The sequence below is a fragment of the Drosophila novamexicana genome, unplaced genomic scaffold (assembly GCF_003285875.2).
Source record: "Drosophila novamexicana strain 15010-1031.04,08,12 unplaced genomic scaffold, DnovRS2.1 tig00000458-arrow-arrow-pilon, whole genome shotgun sequence".
NCBI lineage: Eukaryota > Metazoa > Arthropoda > Insecta > Diptera > Drosophilidae > Drosophila > Drosophila novamexicana.
In genome coordinates this window covers 846,456-868,899 of record NW_020824805.1, presented here as the reverse complement: position 1 = coordinate 868,899, position 22,444 = coordinate 846,456, and the positions used below count along the sequence as shown (strand labels likewise).

At 42.4% G+C, this 22,444-nt stretch overlaps 2 protein-coding genes across 3 annotated transcripts in view; one reads left to right on the top strand and one right to left on the bottom strand.

The window, feature by feature from the left end:
* LOC115760485 overlaps positions 1 to 11,574 on the top strand; it is a 76,692-nt gene extending 65,118 nt beyond the window's left edge. For both annotated transcript variants that reach the window (XM_030701834.1, XM_030701833.1), the window contains 2 exons: positions 2,603 to 3,086; positions 9,713 to 11,574. In XM_030701834.1, the coding sequence (XP_030557694.1) occupies positions 2,603 to 3,086; positions 9,713 to 10,798 (1,570 nt within the window). In that variant the 3' untranslated portion in view covers positions 10,799 to 11,574. The remainder of the gene's footprint in view (positions 1 to 2,602; positions 3,087 to 9,712) is intronic.
* The window catches only part of LOC115760484 (integrator complex subunit 1), a 136,239-nt gene that overhangs the window by 68,391 nt on the left and 45,404 nt on the right, over positions 1 to 22,444 (bottom strand). The window lies entirely within an intron of this gene.

The following is a 22,444-nucleotide window of genomic DNA, read 5'->3' as shown; positions in this document are numbered from 1 at the left end:
GTGGTGGAGGCCTCCGATTACTATGAGGTAGGGTTTCTCCTCCTGCAGCTGGTATGAGTAGAACTCAATTTTTTGTTCTTCCAATCTGGGTACGATGGCCCTGTAAGTGGGCACATCATTGACTAGGAGTCACATGGTCCTACTCAGGCTGGATTTGATGGTCAGACTATCTAGGTCCACTAGGGGAGCGGCTTCTTTCCTCCAGTTATATTTACTAGGAAGTTAATGTGGTCTGTATTCGCCCTAGCACTTTTCTGTTTGTTATTGGATCCCAATACTTGATTCTTTGCACTCTTTGTGCGGAATTGCAAAAGTCGGGTTTGGCCGTTTGGGCGCCCACTCGAATTTTGATTTTAAATTTTGCGAGCACGTCCGTTCACCTTCAACACCAAAAATTGACCTTTATACCTACAGATTAAAGAAGAAGTGACAAAGTGTTTATAGAAGTGTGAGCGAGACATTAAGTAATCAGATTTGTCAAATTAAATGGCCCTGACTATGCGATTGCATGTATGTACACATGTATCCTACTACATATTTATACTCTAAACCCATTGAAAATGGTTATATAGGGTATAATATTTATTTATTTATTAATGGTCGACAAAACGAGTGTCTTCCTCATTATTCAATAGATTATACAATAGAATTTTATGCTAAAGGCCTAGTTAAATGATACAATTTTCTAAATAGCATCACCGACCGATGGAGGTGTTTTATTTGTCAGTCCGGCCAGCTGTGCCCCTTTTCACAGCTAATTTTGTCAGTGACGCTATTAGAGCCTACATCTAAGCAGAAGGTTGTAAGTAGGAAAAAAGTGTTCTCAAGTAATATTAAAATAATCTTAATTTGCTATATTAAAAAAAAAAGAAAATACAATAAATAGGACAAATGAAAGTAAGAAGATTGTTAATAAAGTAAAGCAATGTAAGTTAGATAAAGAGTGTTAAGTAGATAAGACAGAGAGAAAAGTAATGGGAAATCACCGACCCGGTGGGGGAAAATTTGTCAGCCTGTCCGGCAAGCTATGCCCCTGCTCATAGCTGGGAATGGTCAGCGACTTCCCGAAGGTATCCTGAAAGCAACGATTTTATTAGGGGTAGAGACAGTTCGGTAGAGAAAACGTGATGCAAACTATTATAATTTTTACATAGCACGCGAAAAGGATTGTGCATAGCGTAGTCTGTTGTGAACGTAGATAGTAAAAAGGGGCGATAATTTCTGGTTGGTCTAGCCGGAACAGAGAATTGAAGACGCCCTAGCAGAAAAGGAGAATCTATGTCGCCAATAATCAACTTATGTAGAAGGACAACACCGAGAATTGTCCTACGGTTGGTTAACGACGGAAGGTTGAGAAGAAGCAGTCTGCTGGAGTAGGACGGCAACCGAAGATTAGGGTTCCAATTTAAACCTCGTAAGGCAAAAAGCAGAAATTGCTTCTGAACAGATTCAATACGATCCTGGCTGTTGTTATACTGTGGAGACCAGATGCAAGAGCAGTATTCAAGGATAGGGCGAACAAGAGAGATGTACAGAAGTTTTGTTATAAAAGGATCGTTAAACTCTTTAGACCAAGTACACCTTTTGCCTCATTAACGATGGTATCTATGTGAAGATAGTTGTTGGAATTTCGGGTCGCCTAGTGCAGTACGCAGTAAGAGTTTAATTTTGATACTCGATAACTTTTCCCGTTTCCAAGTAATCAATAAAATTCGATAGCGAAGTCCCACTTAATATGTAGCTTTTAGAATAGTCTATATATATATCAAGTATCTTACTTTTTATAACTATCGCCACCTCCCGGCTACCATTACATAGTTATAAATCAAGTGAATAACCAATTTGTATTGCACATTTAAGCCACAATTTAAATGCAATTGTGTTTTTGAGAATATACAAATAACCAATAGTACATTTCATTAAGATCGGTTAACAAACACAGTGGTTATCAAAGAAAACGTTTTCTGTATACATCCATCAACATCATTGCAATTGCGGCAGTATTTTATTCTGTGATGTGGTCATGTGCCGCTATTTTAATTAGTTTTTTTGTTTCATAAGATTCTGTCACAGGTTCGATTCCTACTAGGATAAAGGTTTTTTCTTTATTACTGATAAAGCAAACGGGCTCGTAGCATGAGCTGCATTTGATGCATTTGGTAGAAATTTGGTTACGTGTTTTATTTTATACTTTAATTTGAATATAAAATTTTACTTTGAAATTTGAGTTAAACATTTTGTAAAGATATACAGACAGACATATACATAAAAGCTTATTACTAAATAGTTATATGGTTAAATTATTTCTCACCCTGCACAATCTCTTCGAATACGAAATTTTATAATTTGTAATCTTGATTATTAAATGAAACGTTTAAGAGAATATATTATTCATGCCAATGGCATCAAGCGATAATATACTTTCAATATTTAACGTGAACTTATATGGACATGAATGAGAATAATAGTGCACACTTATTTAACGATATACGACTTGAAATATTTCCTACTGTCAGTTTATGCAGTTGCTTTTAAGCGACGTGTTTGTGCATCGAACAGACTTTGAAATTATACTTGAATTTTATCAATTTTATATTTACAGGAGGAATAAAACTATTCAAGTATCAGGCTCGCAAATAGCACCGTCGTTAACGGACACAAGTGCTCGTCGCTCGTATAGAACAAAATCTAACCTTGCGACGGACGAAAATATTACAGTGTTAAGTCAAAACACTTTAATGCTAAATAGGCGCCCTGGTCGTTGGCAATATAAATCATCACCGAAACCAAAAGTTAATATAAGAAAATCTTCCACAAATAATGCGAAATATGAAGTACAAATGGATACACTCAAAGTTAATAATACTATTTTAGAAACAAACGAAGACAATCAAAAAATACCTAAGGCTTTTACCCTAGCCAAGGACTTAGATGCTGTTGGTTCACAAAACACTATTGTTTCAGACAATGATATAATAAAGCCTAGCAACTTCATTGAAACTTTAAATGTCGAAATATCAACCCCAAGTAACTTTGATGATACTTACTATGAAATTGCAACAATAAAAAGCCCATATATTTTTCAGGTAAATAATAATATTTTTACTTTTTTAATTACATATTAAATCTGTAATCCCATACATATATCTCAGTGTTGCCTACTACACATTCTATTGTTTTTCGCTTCGCTCCCAATTTCTACCAATGCTTGGACAACATTGGCCAGAGGCTCATTGTTGGAGGCGACCCCGATATCAAAAATCCAAAAGTCGGTGCTATATAAGTTTCAAATTACAATCAGACTTAATGTCATTCCTCTAGAGAGCTCACTTGCTGGTCCACAGATATAGACAATATCATAAACAAGCTGGAACTTTTTTAAAGAAAAACGAGGTGAAATATCACCACCAGCAATATTATTAAGCTGTACTCCGGAAACTGTGCCATTCACTTGATGGGTAGAGAGCCAGTAGACGAATGTCAGAGTCATTGATCGTCAGTTCTGGTTGCAGAAAACATGGACTCAGCCCTCGAACTGATCACTAGATCTCACGTAGAGATAGTGGAGTACCTGAAAACAAAAATCCACAACGCCGCGACGTTCGCCACTCCTCCCAGCTAGTTTCAAATCGCAACCCCCGCAACTATTTTCACCTTTTGTCTGTGGAACTCGCAATACAGGTTGCTGAGAAAATTTGCCTTTGCCAAGTATGGAGCCGAAAGAAATTCAAAGGACTCATGTTTAGCCTCTGTCTGACTTCAACCTATTGAATTTCTCGAAGTCGGCATCAAATGGTTCACAAAAGAAGAAGGAGCATGTGATGCCACAAGATTATTATAATTTGCGACTAAGCAACTCCTGTTAGGATCGGTTTAACGGGCATACCAACACCTTTGCCATCAACCTACTCTACAAAGGTCCACTATGAGAAAGCTCTAGGGCAATAATACATTATTCTCTTAATTTCTTTTCCTCTCTACTAAGCACTTGTATTAGCAGTAAAGCCTCCACCAAGGAATATTCATTATTTCCATTACCCGTACAATTTTCTGTTATTCATATACTAATAGATGAAACAAATTCCAAGATGCAATTCTTCTGGTATTGGAAAAATACTAGATATTTTCTATAAAGAAAGAAATGAATGCCAATAACATTAGGTAACAAAATTAAATTTTTGTACGTCTATTCCACAACAACTTTTTTGGATTTGTTTATAACATTTTTAAAATCTGGTATTCTATTTATAGGTGAGCCTGCATATTTGATTTCCCGAAAACTAATAAATGCATAGAATTTATTCAAAAGGCTCTTCAACTTAGAAAATTATTAGTTTTGCAACTATGTAATAAATAAAAGCCTCATTAGAATCCACAATTTTCTAATAGAATCACCGACACGATGGATGTGTATTATAAGTACGACCGGCCAGATATTCCCCTTTTCACAGCTAATTTTGTCAGTGACGTTATTAGTACCTACAGCTAAGGTGTAAGTAGAGGAAATAGTGTTCTTAAGTACAAATTAAAAATAATTTTATGTGACTGTACTTTAAATAAGAAAAAAAGAAAGAAAGAAGTTATTACAAAAGTAAGAGAATTTATGCTAGATGTATAGAGTGTTAAGTGATAAGATAAAATGATAGTGATGGGCAATCACCGACCCGATAGGAGAAATTTATTGCCTATCAGCAAGCTATGCCCCTACCTTTAGCTGGGAATAGTCAGTGAAAGTATCATGAAAGCATCAATTTTATTAGGGGAAGAGAAAGTTCGGTGGAGAAAACGTGATACAAGCTGTTGCAATTTTTGCATAGTACGTGAAAAAATTGTGCGCAGCGTAATCTGCTGTGCACTTAGGAAGGAATAAGGGGCGATAACTTCTGGTAGGTCTAGACGGAAAAAAGAATTGAAGACGCCCTAACAGAAAAGAAGATCTATGTCGCCAACAATCAACTTATGTAGAAAGACAACACCGAGAATTGTCCCACGATTAGTTAACGAACGGAAGAACGGAACGGAACGGAACGGAAGATTAAGATGAAGAAGCCTGCTGGATTAGGATGGCAACCGAAGGGGTCCTAATTTAAGCCTCGTAAGGAAAAAAACAAATTTGTTTCTGAACTGGTTCAATTCAAGAGCAGTGTGAAAGGATCGTTAAACTCTTTAGACCAACGTTTAATGAATCCAAGAACACCTTTAGCCTCGTTGATGAAGGTAACTGTTAGTATACGTTGCAATGGAGTATTGTCAATTATTTAACTGATTTTTGGTGTAGTACGATTGAAGGTCATAAACACACACTTTGAACAGTTCAGATACAATTGATTGACCGAACACCAAAGTTGCATAGCGTTCAAATCATCTTGTAGAAGAAAGTGACGTAGGGGATTAATGTATAAAAGTATAAGTTTCACATCGTCTACCTTCATAAGTACAAGGACATGTGATGTAACCGAGGGGAGATTTTTTATAAAAAGAGTAAAGAGTAAAGGTGTTTTGAAGTAGTCAGCCTCAGCATTACTTGTTGGGTCCTACTTTTTAAATAAGAAACAAGTAAAAGATTCTAGACGGGAGCTCCCGACTAGGGGATACCCTGAACCCTCTTATTCCAACACCAAATGCAGGTCGCAAAACGAGCTCGTTTGAAGTAAAAATATCTGAAAAAGGAGGAACATAGAAGCTATGAAAATATCGCGTGATGGGAATCTTAGGGTCGGTAGGCGTTCTAGAACATAGAGGTTCTGACTAGAAAGTGGCTTTAACGGCAATTAATACCCCCACCTCGAGTCGGCCTATCACTTCTATGCACAATAAAACTTAAAAACTTAAAAATTAGATGTTAGATAGAATTAAACCATGTTTCTGAAAATCCGAATATATCCGAATCTAAAGAAGTGCTAGCCATAAAACGAATTTTAAGCTTAGAAATGATGGTATGACATTCTGATAAGGAATAGAAACTAGGTCGGAAGACGGAGCTAGATTTTGGTGGCAGTAACAATAGTACCTTGTATCGAAAGGGTGGGAAGGGTGACAGGGAAAGGATGGTTTCACTTTTTGTGCTTGAACTCGTGAACTATCATTTGAGGATGCCGAAATTAAGAATCACAAACGATTGCGGACGAGTCATATGAAAAAGAAATTTGAATGATGATATTTCGTGAGGATTGGGGAAATTAAATTTATTAAGCGATACGCTAGCAAGAGATTTGCGTGCAATATAAACATCAACTTTGTTTGAGAGCTGCTTAACCACTTTATTAAGTTTTAAGAATTGATTGCTCACAGAATTTTACTTTCCACACGACTTTTTTTTAATAAAAGATAAACTCGCCATTTTGTCTAAGTTCTTATGGCAGCCAGCCCTTCGAGCTTTTATTAGTGATACTTCTCCTCACTATACTTTGTCTTACTACTCATGTACATTGCAGGATTCAAAAAGTGATTTTCTGATTTTCTCTACAATAATACAGCCCCAAACATAAAATTAAATGCATTTGTATGAATCGCCCTAGCCAATTTGGGATTATACAACATTCCAACTACCATTTTGAATTATTTGAATGCGAGCTGCTGCAACTCCTTAAGTACAAAGTTAGGATAATTCCTAAGCATGTCCGACAACGGCTTAGCAATAACCGCGTATCCCTCAACAAATTTCCTTAAATAAAAAGCCAAACCAAAAAAACGTTGTACACCTTTTTTTTTTTGTTTTTAAGTATTTAGATATTTAATGAGCGGCTTTTAAGGTCGCCAATTGCCTTATGCACCATTTGTGTGTCATTAGGTTTTTGTTAAGAAAAACTAGTTTTAGATTTTTTTCTATCAGATAGACAGCCTGAGAGGAGGAGGCCGCGTTGCCCTAGGGATGGGTGTGCGCAGTTGGGGGTGGAGAATCTGGGCAAAAGTTCTTCTTCTTAATCTTCTGATGGGACGGGCACCTTAAAGAGTACTAGCGAGCCTGTTGGCACGGTTTTCGGAAATTTGATACCACTCGCGTTTTCTCCTCACTTGGCTTAAAAGTACCGCTTTCCAAAATGTTCTATGAAAGTTACCTTCTTCTACACAAGTCGTTCCTTGCCGCAACCTCAACTAATCTCTGCAACCCTTGCAATCCTTCCTCAACATCTATAGTGGTGATGACGATATTATCCATTTGTCAAATCCAAAGTTGTAAAAATCAGTGCTCCCTGCAGCTTCTCAAAGACACTTTACCTGTGATAATCGAATTTCCAGTAGGCTTTGTGCTTAGCCTAGCTTTTCTTTCTGCATTCACATTCACTGGCCAACCTGTGGACAAGCTCTGTTTCATTTTCAGTCACTTTCATATCAATAGTTTCAAGAAAATTACCTTTAAGTTAACAACAGACTTTAGGAATAGCCCGGAGGTACAAGCACTAGCTTTGTTCTCCCCTCATCGTGAATAAGATTTGTTCTCTTTTCTTGCTTTATATGCCCGTTAACCTAACACTTAACTGCTAACTGCTTGAATTTAATTTGCAGACGTTCTTTTTGTAAATGTGACACGTCACTACATTTGAAACCTCTCCTTACTATTTCCAAAATTTTTCCTGAGACAGTCTCCTTTTTGCCGAGATGCAAGCTATATTTCATTTGCGTCTTCAACTGCCTCTTGTTTCTAGCTTGGTAGAATAGGGCTTTATTTAATCTGGTATCTGGTAAATCATTAAAGAAATATTCTATTAAGCTTTCCTCTTCGAAATTAATCGGCTTCGCTGTCTCCATCGTCATATACAAATATTTATGCATTGTTTCGCTCTTTTTCTACTGTCGCTTGCAAAGCCCACGATGTATCCCATGATAACCTAAGAGCAAAATCATCGCACAATGCAACTTTAAATGTACTTAGATCGCGAATATTTCGTTGGCTCAGCAATTGTATTGCGGAAATACTCAATTGCAACTGCCTCAAGTTTTTCAATCCACTCATTTATGTCTAGGATGCTCGACCGAGAGAATTGTGTCACATTATTTTCTGCATCCTTTAACGTTAGTCTACTTAACTTCGTCTCGCCGGAATCGTTAATCCGACGAATAGTTTTCGTTTTGATTTTGGTAATTGTTCTACTCAAAACACCAATACAAAATCCAAATTCTTCTTCTCATCTTGCTTGCGCTACCAGTTATTGACCACTTCATTCGTGCATTTAACTGCCATCACAACCCTTTCAATTTCTGATCTTGTCGTTACATTTTCTGATTCCCCCCCGCCGAAGGTAGAGACAACTCACGTTCTTCTGATGTAGAATTTAACAGTTTTTTATGTACACTGCTAACAAAACAATATTTTAGTCTGTGTATCTTTACTATTGCTTACCCACGCTTTTTTAAATGGATAAATTTTCGTTGCCATCGATAATCTAATAAATACCTTCACACCCCAGCACTATCGTTAATAACGACGGTACCATCAACAATTTTTGACAACTCTACTATTAGGAAATAGCGGTCATTCAAACGCCAGGCGACTATCAAGTACTCAGTCAGGAGATGGGAGGGCCTATGGGCGCCTTCTTCTCAGGATGGGACCACGCTTTTGCTCTCAACCTGGAGGATAAGTTGTTGGATATTCGAAGCATCCCTGTGCATATTCACAACAAAGTGGAGTCGGCTATTCGCAGAAATGGACATGTACCGAATTTTGTATGATCCCCAAAAACGGAAAAAACCTCCATAACGTGCATTTGTATAGGCTTATAACCTTGCTATCCAAGATTTTCGAGCGACCCCTACTTAAGAGAATCTTTGAAGTAAGGGCAGACTACGAAGCGATCTCCAAGTAAATTTTGGATTCGCACCTTCCCTGGACATCAAGCAGTCCCTTGACCGGTTGTGGCACGAACTTCTCTGCAAGCCTCCCTCCCTTCTTCCCCTGTTGCACTTCAGAGTCGTCAGGAGTTTTCTGGACGACCGATCCTACCGGCTCAGCAATAAACGGAATCAACAGCCGGAGTACCCCAAGAGTGTGCTTGGTCCCTACAACATCCCCAATGTAAATTCGAAAATCATTTTCATTACTACAGTTGCAAATGACACAACGATCCTGGATCGCGACGTGTGTGTGACACAACGATCCTGGATCGCGACGGCAGTGTTAAGGACACTGACAGTGTCCAGAAGTACCTTGCCAAGTCCTGAGCAGCAAACTGGAATATGGGACTGAACACTGGTGAGTGCGTAGTAGACGGCTCATGTCGAAAACTCACTTTAGCCACATAGAAAATCGGTTTATTATATCGACAACAGTATTGACAATAAATACACCCTAATCTCTACATTTTATTACCCTAATATTCCTATTAAAATTAAGTTAAGTTGCCAATGTTGCGTATGTTTGTCTAAGTATGTATGTATTGGTTAATGCATGCAAATTTAATCAACTTAATGAGTATGTATAATATATCTTTGTTGATGCGATCGATGTTCTTAGTTATACATTATAGAAATGGGCTGCTTTCAGATCGTCGATAGCTTGCTGGCGTTCGTGCTTCTGTTTTTGATAGAAAAGGTTTGAATATTTCTAACGTCCCTGGGTTCTGTGTATCCTCTATTTGGGCACCGCCTAAGCACTGTTACATTTTTGTCTGTTTTACCAAAAAATGTTTAAGATCTTTGACTTTAATCAATATTTTAATCTTTGCTAACATATTTTCTTCTAACATAACATATTTTTCTTCTTTTTTTGTAGGCGGGACTTGTAAAAAAAACGCGTTTTTTAACAGTTACTTCAACTGTGGAAAAATCACTTAAAAATGATAGAATTGATGAATATTCGGAAAATGATGGACCTTTAACTGAAAACATTTTGGAATCTACTACGCAGATGATTAAGCCATCGTTTAATGGAATTTTAACTACTTTGAAACCCATTCATTACACAGATAGCGTTGAGACTCCAGAACTTGAAATAGTTACAGAATCATTTTCATTTACGCAAGCCAAACTTAAAACTGAGATCTTGCCAATCGTTTTTGATAAACAAAATGAAACTACACAAATAACTTTAATACAAACTTATGATTATACAAGCTTTGTAACTGTTACTCAGACAGTCTCGCCCTTCAGAGAAAATTTTATACCATCTAAAAATTTTAAGGATTTTGAAGGCATTTTGGATGAGGCTGGTTCTGAAATAAACCTGGATCTTGAATTTGGCGATGAAAGCAATTCCGGGCAATTTGAGGTTAAATCGAATTCTAATAAAATGATCGAAATAAAAGGCATAAATTCTACAAGCCCAATTAGCCCCTTTCAGTTGAAGGACTCAGAGCATTTTATCAAATCCGAAATACCTGCAATATCAAGTCCATTTAATAGCATAATAACTACCACACGTCCGATAATTAAGGTTGATACGGTTTGGGAATCATATGTGGTACCTCTTATTAGGGGAACCGAAAGCATTTTGAGAACTTTATCAAAGTCAGTTGGTGTAGTTGAAAAAACTGAATATGTAACTGATGTTTCTACAATTTTATTACCAATGTCACAATATCCATATTCAATTAATCCATTTTATAATCCCTTGTTAGCCATACCTCAGCAGCAATTAATTACATCTACTTCAATTTATGAAACATTGATTACAGCAACGAGTAGTAAAGTCCTTAAGTTAACATTCGGTGCAAGGACGGCCTATACAACATTGTTTTCAACTTCAATTGTTCCAACTGCAGTCTCCAAATTAGTAACAGCTACTCTCCCAAATCAAAACTCAGGATCCTTTCAAAATTATTATTCACCCCCATTTCCCCCATTCGCGTACGTTGGTTAATGAATAGATATATTCCTTTCCAATTAATCACATTCACTTAACTATTATAAATAAACTGAAATTATGACGAGTCCTTGCACTAATAACGTTTAGATTCTTGTCCTTTGGCCAAATTAAGTGGCGCTCATAAAAGTTTGTGTTTCTTAATGCTGAAAATCGGATTACCGCAGGATGAACCTAGGCTCAACCTGCAGATTCATTTTAAAATTAATTATTATATAAAATCAATTAATCGTTGATATTCAAAAATTTGGTGTGTGACCTAAATATATTTTGATAGTCAAGATAAAATAAAGAATAAGTTTCATATATGATTCACATCCAAGGAAAACTTATTTCATCTTAAAGTTTTGAGTTCTGAGTAGACTTTATTGCAAACCACTTTGTAAACATTTTTTAGCACAAAAATATAGCTGATATCGAATTAAAAACAATAATTTACTACATCCACTTTTATTTTTAGATATTTTAGACAAACTTTGAATCCGCAGGGAAAGCGAAAATAAGTAAAATCAACATTGTTGTAATCAAATTTTAGTGTATCTTAAGTATTCTAAAGCTCTCACGCAAGGAAAACGGAAAATTTTAAAGGACTTTCTGAACATATTGTAAATCTTATTATCATTATTTTGTAAAAAACAGAGCAATCATCGAAAATCAAACATTTTAATCTATTTAAGAACTTCCAAGTTTTTTTAGCCAATACATTTGTGGAAAAGAATAAATTGAACAAGTAAGAGGTTCTATTCGGGAGCTCCCGGCTAGGGGATACCCTGAACCCTCTTCTTCCAACATCAAATACATATATATATTCTATTTTAGAAGCTGTTTGGTGACTCTAGCTCTTATTATTTACCCAAATTGCCCAAAAAAACATGCTTTCGATATCGATTTTTATCGATTGCTTGGAAACAGAGTAAGTTATCGATTATCGGAAACAAACTCGATCTGCGCAGACACTAGGAGCACCTTCATCTAAAATTTCAAGTCTCTAGCTCTTATAGGTTCTGAGATCCTTGCGTTCATACATACGGAAGGACGGACGGACGGACGGACAGACAGACAGACGGACATGGCTAGATCGAGTCGGCTATTGATGCTGATCAAGAATATATATACTTTATGGGGTCGGAGATGCTTCCATCTGCCTGTTCTATACATTTGGATTTTGCACAAATACAATATACCCTTATACCCATTTTTAATGGGTTCAGGGTTTAATTAAGATGAATACTTTACTTATTACGCGATGTACTATTTTCGACTCTATTTTTATATGTTATGCAGTCAAATCAAAAGTGAAATTAAAATCCCGATATCTTTTATGTTTATTAAGAACTGAACATCTCAAAAGAATATATCGTTCAGGAACGCTTGAACTGCTGAGTTGCACACATCGTTCATGACCGACTGAACGAGTACATAAAACATCATTCATGACCGACTGAATAGCTGAACGAGTGAACTAAATGACCGATTTAGTTCACTAATCACTGAATAAGGTCAGTAGTTCATTTTAATGACCTGTTCAATCGAACTTTGTCTGAACTAAACGTCACAACTCTAATGCGAATGAATGTAACAGGCAGTCCGTATTTATGAACGCAAGGATCTCAAAACCTATAAGAGCTGGAGACTTGAAATTTGGAGCGTACGTGCTTTAAGTGCTCGCGCAGTACTAGTTTGTTTTCGATAATCGATAACTTGCTCCGTTTTTAAGTAATTTATTAAAATCGTTATCCTGGCTTTGAAAAAATCTCGTAAGCTATAAAGGCTATATGTAGCTTTTAGAATAGTATATATTACTATAAATTAAGTAAAAACAACAATTTGTATTATCCACCAATTAAAGCCACAGGGTTTTTGAAGAAATTGTTTGGGAACAAATTAATTATTATTCTTTGCTTGACTGGGAATATTATACAAAAGACTTTAATCTTTTATTTGAAAGGCTACATATTTGCAAAGAAATTAAGATATCTTAGTAGAATCTGTATTACGATTTGGGTAAGTATTTAGTAGTTATGAAGCTTGCAATTTAACATCTATATACATATATTTATTTATTTATTTATTTATTAATGGTCGACAAACCGAGTGTCTTCCTCATTATTCAATAGGTTATACAATAGATAATAGAATTATATGCTAAAAGCCTAGTTAAAGAATACAATTTTCTAAATAGCATCACCGACGGAGGGAGGTGTTTTATTTGCCAGTCCGGCCAGCTGTGCCCCTTTTCACAGCTAATTTTGTCAGTGACGCTAGCCTACATCTAAGCAGAAGGTAAATAGGAAAAAAGTGTTCTCAAGTAAAATTAAAAATAATCTTAATTTGCTATATTAATGAAGAAAATACAGAGAATTGAAGACGCCCTAGCAGAAAAGGGGAATCTATGTCGCCAATAATCAACTTATGTAGAAGAACAACACGGAGAATTGTTCTACGGTTGGTTAAAGGCGGACGGTTGAGAAGAAGCAGTCTACTGGAGTAGGATGGCAACCGAAGATTAGGGTCCCAATTTAAACCTCGTAGGCAAAATGCAGAAAATGCTTCTGAACAGATTCAATACGATCCTGGCTGTTGTTATACTGTGGAGACCAGATGCAAGAGCAGTATTCAAGGATAGGGCGAACAAGAGAGATGTACAGAAGTTTTGTTATAAAAGGATCGTTAAACTCTTTAGACCATCGTTTAATGAATCCAAGTACACATTTTGCCTCATTAACGATGGTATCTATGTGAAGATTGAAACAGAGTTTAGAATCAAAAATAACGCCTAGATCCTTAACTGTTAGTATACGTTGCAAAGGGATATTGTCGATTGTATAACTGACAAGATAAGGTGTAGTACGATTAAAAGTCATAAACATACACTTTGAACAATTTAGATGCAATTGATTGGCCGAACACCATAGTTGCATAGCGTTCAAATCGTCTTGTAGACGAGAATGATGTAGGGGATTAGTGTATGATAGAAAAAGTTTGACATCGTCCGCATACATGAGTACACGGGCATTTGATATAACAGAGGGGAGATCATTTATAAAAAGTGTAAAGAGTAAAGGTCCAAGATGACTACCTTGAGGAACACCAGAAGTAACGTGAACCCGTTTAGAGGTAGTCAGCCTCAGCATTACACTTTGGGTCCTACCTTTTAAATAAGAATTAATCCAAAGCAAAAGAGATAGGGCGAAACCTATTCGGTCAAGTTTAAAAAGTAAAATGTCATGGTGCACAGAGTCAAACGCCTTACTGAAGTCAGTGTAAATGACATCAGTTTGCATTTTCGAAAGGAAAGCATCATTTACCAAGGAAGTAAACTCAAGCAGATTGGTCGTAGTTGACCGATTCTTTACGAATCCATGTTGAACAGGGGAAACAACTGATTTGCAGAAATGCTGCAAATTCGAAGTGATTATTTTTTCAAATAATTTAGGAATAGCGGACAGTTTAATTAATTAGGAATATTGTCCGGCTCAGGAGAGTAAGAAGATTTTAAAGAGTTTATAGCTAATAGGAGAGTTTATAGCTAATGAAATAATGGGCGGAGGTATAGAACTAGCGGAAGAAATAGTATAAGGATGTGAGGCGGCTAATGAGACCAGCCACCCTACAGTTTTCACGGCAAGGAGCCGTCATCCCTTTGGCCAATTTACGGCAAGGAGCCGCTGGCGGGACAACGTATTAATTTTCTTTAGTTATAAGTATTAATTATATTAGGTTAAGATCTTAGTGAAATAAGAGGCAAGGAGCCATCAGTAATATAAGCAGTTCGATTAGTGGTAAAGAGGCAAGGAGCCGCGAATATTATAATTGATTTAAATAGTGAGTTTGAATTTAACCGACGGCCGCCGCTGCAACCGTGCGTTGCCGATCGGTTGCTCAACACCGTCTTTGAGAGCGCAACTTCAATTCGGCGGCGAAGAGCGAAAGGCAAAGTTGCGAAAGCTCGCGGCGAAGTTGAGCAGCCGAAGCGAGCGCATGGCTTGCCGGCGAGCGTGCCGGCACTTGGGATTGAACATTAAGGGTAAGTAGAAGTGCTGTGCGAGATAAACGAAATTATAGATGGTATAGTGGAGCGCTAGGGCTCCAGAAAACAGTGCGGCAGGGTTTAGCTTAGGATTTACGATAAGGTCGGAATGAATAATAGTGAATAAAGTGCCAACGTTGTAATTATCTAGAAAGTATTGGATTATTCTCTGTTTCCTGGTAACCCGGCTTACCTTAACATCGGAACTAACCGGTGTTCGACCTAACCTCGAACGAGGGGCGTGCGGTACGAGATTGTAGCTCCGGTGTGGGCATTGCCGGTTGGTGTTTAGGTAGTGGAGTTGGTGCGAGGCCACGGCCCGCTAGTGTAGTTGGTGCGAGGCCACGGCCCACTAGCATAGTGGTACGAGGCCACGGCCCGGCAGAAAGATAGAGCGATTAGGCAGTGGAGTTTGTGCGAGGCCACGGCCCCTAGTGTAGTTGGTGCGAGGCCACGGCCCGCTAGCATAGTGGTACGAGGCCACGGCCCGGCAGAGAGATAGGGTGTTTAGGTAGTGGAGTTGGTGCGAGGCCACGGCCCACTAGTGTGGTTGGAGCGGGCCACGGCCCGCTAACATAGATGGTACGAGGCCACGGCCCGATGGTATAGGTGTGTAGAGGTAGATCTGGGTTTGGTTTGGTCAGGATACTCACCCCTCCCCCCCCTTTAAGCCCTCTCTCCCAGCGAAATTATAAATAACTTGTAACTCGCTAGACCTGGTAAGACTGAGAATTATACCCCGGCCGGAAGCTTCCTTACAAGTGGCGCCCGAGCAGGGACCAAGAGGGGTTTAGGGGTGTGGCATGTCGGCAGATTAAAGCCCGCAAGCATGCCCGAATATGTGGTCATGTATCATGTATCATGTATGTGCGAAATATGAAAATAGGGTATTAAGTAGTCCGGTATACCCCAGAGAACATTACAATACCCTGTGTTAGGCATAGCCAGAAAATGAACACGTGCAGCCGGCAAGTAAGATAAAGAGACGAAAGAGACGACATAACGGTCGGTCGTGAGAGTACAGCGCGCGCGCGCCAGCCGGACGACGTCGAGACCACGCTCGCACACGGGTGCCCACACGCGCGGCGCAGTCGACGTCGGCGTCGAAGGACCGTTAAGGCGTCGCGGCAGCGGTTGTACAGTGGGGCGAATCCAACTCACGCGCGGTGAAAAGTTGAATTCGTCAGTACAGCTGTCGGGGGCAGTGAAGTGGTCACCCTTCAAGTGAATGTGAACAAAGGGAACAATAAGAGCGGAACAAGTGACAAATAAAAATAAGTGGATAATAATAAAATTTTCTTTTTATAAATAAAATTAATTAAACAAAAATAAATAAAAACAAGAGGATAAGGATAAAACTTTCTTTTATAAATAAAATTAATTAAACAAAAATAAATAAAAATAAGTGATTAATAATAAAATTTTCTTTTATAAATAAAATTAATTAAACAAAAATAAATAAAAATGAGTGGATAATAATAAAATTAAAATAAACCGAGGTTCACAATAAAGATAAAGGCAGCGACCACATAAGGAACAGCCTAATAGCGGAAAAGTGAGAAAAGAAAATTTTCAAATACCTTTTGTAGTTTTTTTTTTTTTTTTTTGACAAAAAAAAGGGGGACCTTTTGTGGAATATTGTTTTGTATTTTTTTTTTGGTGAAAGATATAAAGACCAAAAGGATAAAAAAAAAAAAAAAAAAAAAAAAAAAAAAAAAAACTAAAGAAGAAAACTAAAAGGAACCAAAGTGGCTGAGCAAGATCGGCGTAAAAGTGAAAAAACACCAACACTAAGAAAAGGAGAGAGGAATAGTAAAGGGACCGACGGAACCCCTAGAACGGGAAGAGAGGGAAACAGCGACGTCGACTAGCAAGGAAGTATACAATAAAAAATGGAGGCAGGTGAGTGCCAAAACCCGGGGGTAGGCGTCCGCTGGATTCACCAGCGACGCAAAGAGGAGTTAGTGGCGATCGCCCAGGAGTTTGGGCTGGAAAAGGAGGGGCGCGTGGAGGAGCTACGTAAGCGGCTGTCCACCTACGTGCAGGAGGGCGGTCATTCGACTGGGATTTGGGCTCGGCTCGCCGAGCTGGAATCCCAGTATGCTAAAACTCTTGAGCCGCCATCTTGGGGCGTCCCACCTGACTTTGGTGGACGGCCACGGCAAAAGTCGGAACCTGACCTCAGAAGCTCCCAGCTGTACGGGCTTTTGCAGGCGCCCACCCCGAGTTTGACCGTCTCGGGCGTGGAGGCAGTTCCTGCTCTCGGTGAAAATGAAGACCGCCGAGCAACTGCGATCAACGCAGAGGTGGAGAGGTCCCCTGTTGAACCGGGTGGTGGTCCCTGCTACACTAGGCCGCACCATCCATCGGAGGCGAGGACACTTCCCAATGTCCCGGAGCAAGTTCGGAAGTGGGGTATGAGGTACGATGGACGCTCCGACCCCCTTGGGTTCTTAGAGGACCTCGAGGAGCGCGCTATCACCTATGGTATAGCCCTCGACCGTATGCCCAGGGCAATGAGCGAGGTGTTCTGCGATAGGGCTGCTCGTTGGTTTCTGAACAGTGGGCTAAGGGATGTGCCGTGGGCCGTATTTAGGAGGGATTTCTTGGAGTTTTTCTTGCCCCTTCGTTACTTCGAGAGGCTTGAGGACGAGATCCGATCCCGGAGGCAGCGCGTAGGTGAAGCGTTCAAGGAATATTTGATAGAGCTGAGGGCTCTTATGCACCACGCTAGATACGAGCCGGCACAAGAGCTGCATCGGATCTACGAGAACGCCGCTCCGGAATACAAGCTCTATGTGCGACGGCAAGACTTTTCTACCCTATCCCAGCTAACTCAACTGGCCGTAGAATACGAGACCGTCGTGAGGCAGAGGGCGGAGTACTCAGGCAGCCAACCCAGAGTGGGCGAGGACGGCGCAGTCCTCGGGACATCTCAATCCGTTCCGGTCTGCTCCCAGCGGATCCGGGACGACCGTTGTGGACAACATGGTCTTCACCCCACCCGCTGCAACTCACGCAGAGGTGGCCCATCAGATGATGAGCCAAGAGGCCGGGAACGGATATGATCCGCGACGGGCGTGTCGTAGGTGCGCACAGGAGGGGCATTTTGCCAGGGAATGTCCCATCGCCCCTGTCTTATTTTGTTGGGTATATGGAAGCCGGGGCCGAAGTAGTCGGGAGTGTTGCCGCCGCGCGGAGACGGGAAACGGGCAACGGCGTCGTCCGGACCAGGATCGGGTCAGCGCCAATACACACGGAACGCAGCAACAGGACACCCACTGAAGGTGGACGGTGGCCGGATCGTCGCTACGGTAGAGATTGGCGGACGAACGATGCCCGCCACGATCGATACCGGAGCCACTCGTAGCTTCATGAGTGAGGACTGCGTACGCAAATGGACGATCCGGGGAAGAGCGGAGGAAATACAGGCACGTATCCGCCTGGCAGATGGGTCCACCCTAGAGGTAGAAAAGGCTTTGAGAGTAGACGCCAGCTTAGGGGGAAAAACGATCAGCATGACGATGCTCATCATGCCCTCAATGCTGGACCATGTAATCCTGGGTATGGATTTTTTGGGGGCGATGGGTACCACAATACACTGCGGCGAGGCGGAACTGGTCCTAGAAGCAGCGACGACACCGGGCGTGAGGCCTGGAACGAGCGAGGAGTCGGAGGAAGGCCGCCCAAGGCATGAAAAGGGAGCACCTGCTCGGCTACAGAGGGAGCCGGAGGAAGGCCTCCCAAGTCATGAAAAGGGAGCACCTGCTCGGCTACAGAGGGAGCCGAAGGAAGGCCTCCCAAGGCATGACAAGGGAGCACCTGCTCGGCTACAGGGGGAGCCGGAGGAAAGCCTCCCAAGTCATGACAAGGGAGGACCTGCTCGGCTACAGAGGGAGCCGGAGGAAGGCCTCCCAAGTCATGATAGGGGGCACCTGCTCGGCTACAGAGGGAGCCAAAGGCAGGCCTCCCAAGTCATGAGAAGGGAGTACCTGCTCGGCCTTCGACGGAAAAGGTCAGGAAAAGGGGAGTAAAGTCCGGCCCGAATCGACAGCCTGGAGAACCCAAGAGGTGGCGCATAGAGCTGCAGAGGCAGACTTCTAATGGCTACGGAAGCGGCACGGCGGGAACGTGCAAGAGAAAGGACGGAGTAGGAGCGATGACCAGAATCCACACGGACATAGAAGGCCAGGAGCGATCGCCAGAATCGAGCGGCCACGGAGTTCTATCTGGAATCGAAATGGTCCCAGGATAGGGCGATAACGGCATCGAAGAGGCGGATTGGCCAGCGGATCTGGACCCAGAACTGAGGGAGTTCCTGGAGTCAGAGCTGGCTCTCTTCGAGGGGCTGCAGGGAATCTCGCACATCGCGGAGCACCGAATCCGGCTGAAGGATGACAAGCCGTTGAAACAAAGGTACGAACAAGTGGATGAGTTGATCCGGGCAAATGCCATCGAGCCGTCGCGTAGTCCGCACAGCGCCCCGATCGTCTTGGTCAAGAAGAAGATTGGCGAGTGGCGTATGTGCATTGACTACCGACAACTCAACGCGCATTCCATTCCGGACGCTTATCCGGTGCCTCGTATTAACCACATCCATGAGCGGTTGCGCACCGCCCGGTTCATCTCCAATCTGCATTTGAAGCACGGGTACTGGCAGATACCGATGGCAGCCGATAGCCGGGAGTGTACGGCGTTCACAGTCCCTGGAAGAGGTCTTTTCCAATGGCGGGTGATGCCATTCGGCTTAGACTAGGCGTGTGCGACATTCCAGCTTGGATACGAATACGGATACGCTTTGGATACGGTAATAGGGCCGCAGATGGAGCCTCATGCGTTCGCTTACCTAGACGAAATAGTGGTAATAGGAGCGACGAAAACACAGCATGTAGAGAATTTGAGGGAGGTATTCCGCCGGCTAAGGGCGGCCAACCTCTGGTTAAATAGAAAAAAATGCAGCTTCTTCCGGGAGAGGTTAGTCTACCTAGGACATGTAATTTGCGGAGAAGGGATACGGATCGATCCGGAGAAAGTGGAAGCGATAAAACCTGAGGGCCCCAACAAATTGCAAAGAACTGCGACAGTGTCTCGGGATGGAGTCATGGTACAGGTGTTTCGTACCCAATTTCGCAACCCAGGTACAGCCACTCACAGCGCTCTTAAAGAAGGGGCAGAAATGGGCATGGGAGCAAGAACAGGAGGAGGCATTGCGTCAATTGAAGGAGAGCTTGACGACTGCCCCTGTGATGGCTTGCCCCGACTTTTCCGCCAAGTTCGTCTTGCAGACTGACGCGAGTGAGTATGGCCTCGGTGCAGTGCTGACGCAGACGATCGATGGACAAGAGCGGGTGATAGCATACGCGAGCCGAAAGTTGCTGAAGGCCGAGGTAAACTATTCCGCCACTGAGAAAGAGTGCCTGGCAATCGTGTGGTCGATCCGGAAGTTGCGTTGCTACCTAGAAGGGTACCGATTCGACGTAATAACGGACCATCTAGCGCGCAAGTGGCTGAATTCGATCGAGAGCCCGTCAGGCAGGATTGCGCGATGGGCATTGGAACTGCAGCAATTCCAATTTGACGTTCATTATCGTCGAGGGAAGCTCAACGTCATTGCCGATGCCCTGTCGAGGCATCCTCTAGAGACCTGTCAACAAGCAGTGGTGGCCAAGGCCCCCTGCAAATGGGTCGCGAGGATGCGTGCTAAAATCGCCGAAGAGCCAGCCAAGTTCCCGGATTACACCGAGGAAAACGGACAGCTATATAGGCATTTTGGTCACCGGATAGACGATGAGGACTACATCCCTTGGAAACTATGCGTAGGCAGTGGTCAACGCCAGAGGGTACTGCGGGAATATCATGATGCTCCCACGGCCGGACATCAAGGTGTCAGAAAAACGGTGGCGAGGTTAGCCCAGCGGTACTACTGGCCGGGTATGTTCCGCGATGCCGCCAGATACGTGAAATGTTGCGAAGACTGCCAAAAATTCAAGAGTGAGCAACTCAAACCGGCTGGTCGCATGCTGACGAGGCAGGTGGCAGAGTACCGATGGCGGTACTTTGCGCGGACTTCGTCGGACCCCTTCCACGGTCGAAACATGGAAACACGATGCTATTGGTGTTCAATGACGCTTTCTCGAATTGGGTGGAGTTGGTCCCTCTCAGAAGAGCCACGGCAGCACACCTGCAAACTGCGTTTTGAGAGAGGATTCTAAGTAGGTTCGGGGTACCTAGAAAGTTTGTGTGCGTCAACGGGGTACAATTTACGAGTCGGAGCTTCAAGTCATTTTTGGGGTCCCTGGGTGTAGAGATCCAGTATACCGCCCCGTACTGTCCGCAAGAGAATCCCACTGAGAGGACTAACCGGACTGTAAAGACCATGATAGCGCAATTTATTGAGGGCCACCAGAGTTCATGGGATGAACTCTTGCCCGAGATCTCGCTGGCGGTCAACACGAGCGTGGCAGATTCAACGGGCTTTAGTCCCGCTTTTCTGATGCAGGGCAGGGAACCTCGGTTACCCGCAGCTCTGTAAGATCAGGTAACTCCGGGGTCCGCAACTAGTGCGCTCGACCCTAGGACAAAGGCGGATAGGCTAAAAGAAATTTTTGATATCGTCCACAGCAACCTCCAGCGCGCATCATAGGACCAGGGCAGGCATTACAACTTGCGGAGACGAGAGTGGCGGCCTTCGTTGGGCTCGATGGTCCTGTTGAGGCAGCACCAGTAATCCAACGCTGCTGAAGGTTTCGCGGCAAAGTTGGCACCCAAATTTGACGGCCCCTACAAAGTCGTCAAATTCATATCCCCCAATATTGTGCGGCTGGTAAAATCAGACGACCGCAAGAAGAGGGTGGCCAACATCTCACTATTGAAACCATTCTACAGAAAGACGACGAGCGACGAAGAAGACGAAGATCCAGGGCACGTAAATGCCCACGAGTAAGCGAAGGATGAGAGCAACACCCGTCGCCCAACGAAACTATTATGATTAAGCATAGATAAAGCTTAAAACTAACATTAACAACATATTTCAGAATAGGCATAGTAAAGTGTGAGCCGCACTGAGAGAATAGGGCATTAACAAATAAGTAAAGAGTAAGTTAACCAATAAGCTGAACTTTCAGATGGAACCCGAAGTTATCGACATATCGTCAGACGAAGAGGCTTCGCACGGAGACCGAGAAGCCCGAAGGATCGCAGCGGTGCGTGCCGCGTTCGCCCGCGAGCGCCAGGAATCCTGGCCGATACCGATTGCGGTCTGCCAGATGGTCGTGGAGGAGCACCATCTCAGCACCAAGGACGCGGCGAACTCGGCAGTTTCCACAGCCCGCGCCGAGGTGCCAGACGAAACCTTTTCTAAGGAATCGGAGGAGGAGTGGCTCGACGACGAGGACGAGATACCCGCGCTCGTGCCTATTGCCCGCACCGAGACACCCGACACCATCGCCCGGCGGGAGTTAGAAGACGCCTGGTTCGGCCAAGAAGGCAAGGCGCCATCCCAAAAAGGTTCCTTCACGGTTCGCCAGGAAGGCCGGGATGAAGTCTGGTCCGAGGAAGAGGACGCGGTGGTGACGGCTTCGTCACCCAAGCTTTCGAGTCCAACCCAGGATTCC